Here is an 8,647-nt window from a genome sequence, read left to right as displayed (position 1 = left end):
CCCGCGCCCATATAAAGGGCGGCGGCGGCGCCCGCCCCACCAGAGCGCGGCGGCGGCGGCGCGGAGCCGAGCGGAGATAGAGAGCAGCGCGCCGCGCCAGGCCTCCGCCACGCCGCGGCTCCCCCTGCCCGCCCCCGCCTCCGTCCTGCGGCCCGCGCCCCCCGCGGCACCATGTCGGTGGAGCTGGAAGAAGCCGATCTGCCCCTGACCGAGGCGGAGGAGGTGCCGCTCGCCCCGGAGAAGAAAGCGGCCGCTAAGAAGGCGAAAGGCGGCGGCGGCTCCTCGCTGTCGCCGTCGAAGAAGAAGAAGAACAACAAGAAGAAGAACCAGCCTGGCAAATACAGCCAGCTGGTGGTGGAGACGATCCGCAAGCTGGGCGAGCGCAATGGCTCCTCGCTGGCCAAGATCTACAACGAGGCCAAGAAGGTGGCCTGGTTCGACCAGCAGAACGGCAGGACCTACTTGAAGTACTCCATCAAGGCGCTGGTGCAGAACGACACGCTCCTCCAGGTCAAGGGCACCGGCGCCAACGGCTCCTTCAAGCTCAACAGGAAGAAGCTGGAAGGCGGCGGCGACGGGGGCGCGGGCAGCAGCGCCCATAAGTCCCACAAGAAGGCGACGGCCTCCACGTCCCGGCGGGCGGAGAAGAAGCCGGCGGCCAAGAGCAAGAAGCCCGAGAAGAAATCCCACAAGAAGGGAGCCAGCGGCGCGGCGGCGAAGAAGGACAAGGGCAAAGCCAAGAAGGCCACCAAGAAGGGAGCCGCGTCCCCCGGGGGCAAGAAGGTGAAGAAGTCCGCAAAGCCCAAGGCACTCAAGAGCAGGAAGGCATGAGAGCGGGGCCCAGGGAGCCCCCCGCCGCCCCCCCCCCCCCCCCCCCCCCCGCCCCGGACTGAGAGCCCCGCGGCACAGACTGCTCTGAGGACGGACCCCAGGGGACCCGCTTTGTCTTTGTGTTGCTGACTCGGCTCCGCAGCCGCCGCCGTGCGCGGTGAGCGGGGCTGCGGCTGCCCCAGCCCCCTTTCCCCTTCTCCGACGCCTTATTTTTTCCATCCCCCCTCCTTTTCTCCCCCCCCCCCCCCCCGTCCCCCCCGTCCCCCGCGGCTTCTCCCCGATCGCGCCCTTTTGTTTTCGGCCGTGCCCCTCCCCGCGTGTAGACGGTTCCCGACCCCTTCCCCCCCTCCGCCCCCCCCCTCCCCCGTTTCCCCGGTGCTTTACAGGGTTTTTTCCCGCCCGGTTTCCATAGCAGCCATTTTGCGGCGGCGCCCCCGCTGCCCCCCGCGCCACGTGGGCCGGCTCCCGCCGCCCGGGCCCGCTCCGCGCCCCCGCCCCGCCCCTCCCGCCGGGCGCACCGTGCCTGCTCGCAGCGATTTCGAAAAGCCACGGCGCCCCCTATTGGCTCCCGGCCCCCCGGCGCCATGGCAACGGGCCCGTTGGGCGCCAATTGGCTACCGCGGCGTCGGGGCGCTCGTTAGGGCGGTGCTCGAGGGCGGCCGCCCGCCCCCTGGCGGGACAGCCTTGGGGGGGGGGGGGGGGGAAGCTTCGGGCCGCCGGTTCAGGTCGCATCTTCAATGGCCTTTAATTTTTTTTTTTTTTAATCGGTTTTGGGTTGGTTTCGGTTATTTTTTGGGGAGGGGAGGGTGGGTTTTTTGTTTCCGTGGTTTTTTTTTTTTTTTCTTTTCATTTATCGTCGTTTCCAATAAATTGTTAAAAAATGTCGAGCTGTCGTGTGCTCCCTGCAGGCACCGGGGGAGCGGGTGGAGAGGGCCGGGGGCGAGGCAGGAGGGCCGGGCCGTGCTGCGTTGGTCCCCACGGAGGGAAGGGCGGGGGGAGGGGGGGGGAGCCCTGCTGCCCAGAGGCTGTCCAGATGTTGATGCGCCAGAGCTGGCCCAGGGGGGCTGCGGCACAGCTCCCGCCTGCGCGCCCTGCCTCCCCCCGGGGAAGGGGGGGACCTGCACCGCGCCTAGTGGGAAGGGCAGGGGGAGAGGAGCGAGGATTCCCCTGCCACTGAGGCTGGGGAGGAGAGCAGTCCCTGTGCGGCTGCAGTCGGCTGATCTCCCTGCACAATGCAGGGGGGGAACACCACACACACATGCAATGCCGGCTGCGGTGAAGGGGTACCCCTGGGGGGGGTACCCTGCAGAATAGACACCCCCCCCACACCCCCCAGTCAGCATCTGGCTTCCCACCCTACCCAGGGTGGGGGGGGTATCTCCCAGGGTGCACCCCCACCTCCATCCCTTTCTTCAAGCCCCAGCTGCGGGGAGCTTTTCCCGCAGGAGCTGGGGTTCCTGCTGTGCACACGCCTGCGGGCAGGAGTGACAGACAGCACGAGGAAGGCACTGGGAGCGGAGGCCCATCGCACACCCCGCAGAGCCACCCCTCGCCTCCATGGCTGTGCCTATTTATAGCTCACACCAGCGAGGTTGCATAAAGCCCTGCCAGGGATCTGGGCCATCTTGTTCTGCCTCGCTGCAAGGAGCACAGGGCTCCACGCTCATCACCCACCGCACGCCACGGACCCTCCACTTCTACTGGGGTTGCAGAAGGGGAAAGGAGCCCCCCTGGTTGCTCTCCACAGGGAGGGTGGGAGGAGGTGTTTGCAGCAGCACTGTACCTCACGGGTCAGCTGCGGTTAAGCCCACAGCAGCGCTGCCCTTGGGCCAGTCTGGCTGTCACCCAAGCCATCAGTAACAGCCTCAGCCCAGGGTCCTGCTCAGCAGCGAGGGAGGACAACATCAAGCAGGAGCATCACACCAGACCTGCTGACAGCCCCTCTGAGGTGCCGTGAGCACCAGAGCATCTGTGCCCCAGGGAGCAGAGCACAGATCAGCCCAGCACACAAGGTCCCCATGAGGAGGGGACAGAGGGACAGAAGCCAGGGGCTGCTTGGGGACAGCCACAACCCCAGGTGACAGCAGGGCCCTTTAGCACTCCCGGGAAAGGAGCTGCCCTCCTTCCTCCAGGGCCCAGTCCCTGTGCAGCTCCTTTATCCCTGTGCCCCTGGGAGCGCAAGCAGGGAGAAGGGAAACAAGTTTTACTCCCTGAAGAAAGGTCCATCAGGTAAATTCAGCAAGAGAGTCCAGCTGTGCCTCTGGAGGAGACCAGCAATGTTCTGCTTCTGGGAGGCTGCAGGCTCTCTCTGGGTTTATTCTTAGGACAGGCAGCTGCCAGGTCAGGCCAGCCATCATCTCACTGCCCATGCAAGTCCCACACCAAGCTTGAGCACCTGCCAGCAACCTCAGGTACTGGGAGAGAGCTGCTGCATTCCAGCACCGACCTGCAGTTGTCCCCTTAGTCAATAGATGACACTGCAGGTTTCAAAGGGTTGGAGGGGATGCCGAAGCCACCACCGAGGTCTGGCTGGTCTCACAGGCAGCAGCAGCAGCGTTACGCTTCAGGCTGGAGCACACACGGCTGCAGGCAGAGGGGTCTCCCCACTCCTCTGCCCTCGGCATCGAAGTGCAAGGCAAACTGCTCGACTGATAAGGAACATTACCTCAAAGGTAAACTGCCGGTGGCATTCCTGTAGGCAGGTACTGGGCAGGTGAAGGCAGAGGGAAGGCTGCAAGCCTCCATCAGGGTGACAGAGCACGCAGGTCTAGCTGGAGCCCTCACCTCTCGGTCAGAAGGGCTGTCAGCATCTTACTTCACAGGTTGACTGGCAGGAGCTGTGATGCCAGAGCATCCCCGAGTGAGCTCCCATGGGTGCTGCCAGCTGTGAGGGCCAGGCTCTGGAGAGAAACCCAAGGCCCAAGGACTTCCAAGGGCCAGTGACTCCAGTCTCACCCCCCAAACGCAGCCAGTCCCAGAGCTGAGGTACACAGCTGGTGGAGACTCTGCTGCACATGGCAATATGCACAGCAGCCTCCTACAGCAGACAGCTTCAGTTCCAGGTCCATTCTTACCTTGCCCAAGATATCTCACCCAAGAGGAGGCCGGGGAAGTGCCCTGCAGCCCCCCTGCCCTCTCCTCAAGGGAATCAGACTAACAGGCACCCTTTAAGGCTTGCATGACCTCTGGGAAGGCTCTACTCAGCCAAGTCCTTCACATTTTATGAGCTCAACTGCTCTGATGCTATGAAGCATTCACAAGAGCCAGGACTAGCAACACTGCTCCAAAAAGCTGCAAGACCCATCTTTGGAGCTGCAGGATTGAAGGTGACAAAGTCCATTCCAGCTTTCTAATAAAGACCAAGACTTCCACTCTGCTGGTCATGACAATGTTCAGATGTTAAGTTTCAGAGGTGATAAAGGCCAAGCCCTTTAGCAACGCTTGGCGAGACAGACAAGATTTCCTTCGGTCCGCTTTGCAACAGCCCAGCCTTCCCAGCCAGCAGAGGAAGTTCAGAACCCAGCTGGAGCTCTGTGCCAAGGGCACCACATGTGCCACCAACTCCTAGTTATAGCTGCAGCCATCACCCCACCAGCCTGGGCAGAGCCACACAGCAGCTCAGGTGGCTACAGAGCTGCTCAGCCCCACATGAGTTTGGACAGCAGGTCTGGTAGGGCAGAAGGCAGCATACTGCCCTATAGAGACCAGCCCAGCAGCTCCAGTCCTGACCTACACCTTCCACAGCCCAGCACAGACCTTGCCAGCACCCAACCCTGACTGCACTGGAAGTAGTCTAAGCTTCCCACAACCCTCCCTCCCACAAACCCAAGCGGAGAGCAACTCTGGCTTGCACACCAAACACCAGGACAGCAAACCAGACGTCCAACAAAGGGAGAAGGTTTCGCAGTAAGAAACAGCCCTGTATCTCCAGGCCTCCTCCCTCTGCCTCAGGATCAACTTTTCCCATCTGACCTCCAGAAGCCCATCTCTGCCTATTTGCTTGCAAGGTCACCTCGAGGGTCCTGGGCCAGCCCATCAGGTGGGGAAAGTACCTCCAGCACTGGGGGAGGGTCCTGGGTCCAGCCTCACTCCTCCTCTGCTGCTCCCAGCCCAGGGGCAGCTCAAGTCTTCCTGGCGCTGGTGACAGAGCAACTGGGCAATGTGGCATTCCCATGGTGGGGAGAAGAGCTGGAGAAGGGTTGTATCTGCTCCCAGGGACAGGTAAAAGACTATTTGTCTGAGTGAAGGGCAAGCAGGACCACTGCCAGGCTAGACCTGGTGTTTTACTAGTCCTGCCCTGCTTGGAGAAAACCGAGCCCAGACACCAAGCCGCCACCAGAGAGCCTCCTCCTGCATACCGCTGCCAGATTCAGCAGGTTTGGTGAGGTGACAAGACACAGCACATTCAACAGCATTCAACAGGGAACCAGTTTAATCACATATTGGGTTTGCACCGTTCTTTTCAGTATCACAAGTTCTGTATTTTTCTAAGAAATACAAAGCACTCTTGGGTTGTACAGAACGCTGGTCCTGGAGAAAACGAGAGGGAGAGAACAAGACACTCGGATACAGACACGTCAACCACTGCACTGGGCAGCAGAAAGGAAACCCCTCGTCCCCACGTCACCAACGGTAACAGTCACTTTACAGGAAGAAGAGAGATCCCAGAGGGTCTGTGCCACAGCAGCAGGGCTGTGCCCTGCTGCCCCCCACCCACCCGAGGTCAGGGTACCCCAGCATAGCCGCAGGACACATCTGCACCCCCATTAGCGCGACACTAATGAATACACTGCTTCCACATTCCACAACAGAGTGAAAAACCCCTTAATAAAACCAGTTCACAGGCATCCAGGTTCATCTACTCTAGATAATAAACTCAGAGCCAGGGTAAGTTACTTTATCCACAAAATTAACAGCTGATTCAATAGGTTGAACACATGCTACTTACAGCACATAAATAGAAGTTGCTCTTTTTTTTTTTTTTTTACTTAAAAAACAAGTTATGAAGGTCTACGGTCCGATTGCCTAGATACTGCTGCATGCACACGACTATCACAGCCTCCACAGAAGCGGGCTGCTCTGGGCAGCGAGGAAAGCTGTCTCTGCATCAGCTATTCCAGGTGTCATGGGACAGCTAGCCTGCCCCCATGCTCGCACATTATCCACAGCCATTAAATAAATACAGTACTAGCTAAAAGTGGGTTTTAATACAAACTCTAGGGTTGTTTTTAAAAAGAAATATTAATCCATAGAGGGTTACAGTTAACAGATATCATCATCACTTTATTTCTCAGAACCAGAAATAGTGTTGAACAAACAAACAACAACAAAAAAAGACACAGTTTGTCATTTCCAGAAGTGCAACCAGGGCACAGGGTAGCTCTCAGTGGGACGAAGGGCTTCTGCAGCCAGGAGAGGAGGGGAGCCACGGCAGAAGATGGCAGCTCCCGCTCCCGGCGGGCGCCTGACCTTGCGACGCTCTCCGAGGGGATTTGTCACCGCAGCTTCCACCCCACCCCACTAGCTGGACCCACAGAATGTGGGACCACCAAGTCCTCCAGCACCCACCGAGACAGGGAGCTGCAGGAAGGTGACTTCGCAGGGAGGTACCCCAAAATAAGAGACCTTAAAATAAATAGGACCAGAGCTTCTTTACAGTAGGCAATGCGCTAGCTTTACCATGAACAAAACTAAGACTAACAGTCACTTCTTGCCAGCGGAGAAACTTTTCCTCCTTTTCACATTTTCCAGCCCCCTGCCCTCCTCACTGCAGTGCGGCCTGGATGGCATTGCTGGGGATGGGGGAGGGGGAGGGGGGGGCGCACAGCAGCAGTGAGTCCCATCCTCTCACCAGGGCGAGCAGGGCCAGTTGGGGGTGGGCCCTGCACAGCCCCCAGGGCTGGCAGAGGGGAGAGGCAGCCAGGGTTGCCTGTGTCCATCCCCCCGCCAGCCAAATCAATCCTCAGCAGCTACCAGCAGCTCTGCACCATGACCCAACTATACGGTTCCAGATGCCACCACCGCTAACAGCCATGATCCAGCTGCCTCCAAGAACACTTCTTCCAGAGGAAAGAGGGGCAGGGTAGGGGCACAAGTAGGGCCTGACCTCACCCATGCTCCCCCAGCACCCCACTGCAGCCCAGGCTGGGGGGCTAGTGGGGGGCTGGCAGGATGCTGCCAGGGCTCACCACCCAGCCCGGGCTGGGGGGCAGGAAAGGAAACCCCAGCCCCATTGGGACGGGAGGTAGGGCAGCGGTGAGAAGGGGGCCGGGGAGGGGCGGGGGGGGGGGGGCAGCGCTCACTTCTTGGAGCTCTGCGTCTTCTTGGGCAGCAGCACGGCCTGGATGTTGGGCAGGACGCCGCCCTGGGCGATGGTCACGCCGCCCAGCAGCTTGTTGAGCTCCTCGTCGTTGCGGATGGCGAGCTGCAGGTGCCGCGGGATGATGCGCGTCTTCTTGTTGTCACGGGCCGCGTTGCCCGCCAGCTCCAGGATCTCGGCCGAGAGGTACTCCAGCACGGCCGCCAGGTACACCGGCGCCCCGGCGCCCACCCGCTCCGCGTAGTTACCCTTCCTCAGCAGCCGGTGCACCCGGCCCACGGGGAACTGCAGCCCGGCCCGCGACGAGCGCGACTTGGCCTTGGCCCGCGCCTTGCCACCGGACTTGCCCCGGCCCGACATGGCCGGCAGGCAGCGGCCCCTCGCCGCCGCCGCCTCCCAAGAAGCGCCCCGCACAGACGGTCCCGGCGCCTGCAGGGAGATAAACGCCGTTACACCGCGCCGCCGGGCCAGGTCCCCGCCCGCCGCTGCCGCGCACGCCCTTACCCGCAGCCGCCGCCGCTCCCGCTCCGCCCTGCGCGCCGCCCGCCGCCGCACTGCCAGCGCCGCCGCCGCCGCGCCGCGGATATCCCTGCCCGCCCCACCGCCCGCCTCTCCCCATTGGTTACCGCCGCGGCCGGCGCGGCGCCGATTGGTCGTCGCCTCGATCCCTGATTTGCATAGGGCTCGCAGCGCCCCGGCTCTGCTGTGGGGCCGGCGCCGAGGGCAGCGCCCGGCGGGGAGCGACCCGGCTCTGCCCCTTGCTCCGGGGAGGAGTGGGAGGGGGGCGGGGGGGGTGTCCCGGCTCCCAACCGGCCAAGCCCGGCCGCAGCCAGCGCTCCCCCACACCCCGGTAGCTCCTTCCAGGTTGCGCCGGGCCCGAAGGGTTTGGCCGGAGCTGCTGTGGGTGTCCCGGCAGCGCTGCTCCTCACCGGCTGCCCCCTTCTGCCTTATCCAAAGCCATAGCCCCCTCGCCGGGCAGCGGGATGCCTCTCCTGGGAGGATGCCAGGGCCTGCGGGCGGGGGGGGATGCTCCGGGGGGGAACCCGTCGGGGGGTTCCCCGCCCCCCCCGGAGGATCCCCTCCCTCCCGCAGCGAGCGCTGCCCTCCCTTGCCAGAGTATCAATGCATGAAGGAGGAAAGTTGCTCCCAAGCCAGCTTTTGGAGCCAGGTCATGCCGGGTTGAGCGCAGTTATCTCCTTGCCACGTAGGAGCAACCGCTGCAAACGGCCTTGGGCGAGCAGCCAGGCTCCTGTTTAAAGGTGGTGTAGTTCAGCAATAACACCTCCTCATTAAACCCTCAGCGTAGGGTTTTTTTCAGTGCTGCTGCTGCTCACAGCCTGGAGGGAGATAATCTCTACCCTGCGTCTTTGCATCGCCCCTGCCTTCCCCAGGGAAGGATTATGTTCCCCAGAGCAGGGAAAGGTAAGCATCCCCCACTCGTGCTCAGCATCTTCACTCCTTCCACAGCAACTGGAGACCTGAAAAGAATTTGAGATG

At 61.8% G+C, this 8,647-nt stretch overlaps 2 protein-coding genes across 2 annotated transcripts; one reads left to right on the top strand and one right to left on the bottom strand.

Annotated features, from left to right (window-relative positions):
• On the top strand, nucleotides 1-1,654 carry LOC126049641 (histone H1.10). The gene has a single exon (XM_049826357.1). The coding sequence runs from the start codon at nucleotides 172-174 to the stop codon at nucleotides 829-831; it is 660 nt and encodes a 219-aa protein (XP_049682314.1). The 5' UTR covers nucleotides 1-171; the 3' UTR covers nucleotides 832-1,654.
• Nucleotides 1,655-5,245: 3,591 nt separating this feature from the next.
• LOC126049643 (histone H2A type 2-B) lies at nucleotides 5,246-7,744 on the bottom strand. The gene is made up of 2 exons (XM_049826360.1): nucleotides 7,655-7,744; nucleotides 5,246-7,579 (listed from the first exon to the last, which is right to left on the bottom strand). The coding sequence occupies exon 2, from the start codon at nucleotides 7,508-7,510 to the stop codon at nucleotides 7,130-7,132; it is 381 nt and encodes a 126-aa protein (XP_049682317.1). The 5' UTR covers nucleotides 7,511-7,579; nucleotides 7,655-7,744; the 3' UTR covers nucleotides 5,246-7,129.
• Nucleotides 7,745-8,647: the final 903 nt, after the last annotated feature.

Source organism: Accipiter gentilis, chromosome 23 (genome assembly GCF_929443795.1).
Source record: "Accipiter gentilis chromosome 23, bAccGen1.1, whole genome shotgun sequence".
Classification (NCBI taxonomy): domain Eukaryota; kingdom Metazoa; phylum Chordata; class Aves; order Accipitriformes; family Accipitridae; genus Astur; species Astur gentilis.
The sequence above is the reverse complement of the archived record's forward strand: the minus strand, read 5'-3'. Positions and strand labels throughout refer to the sequence as shown.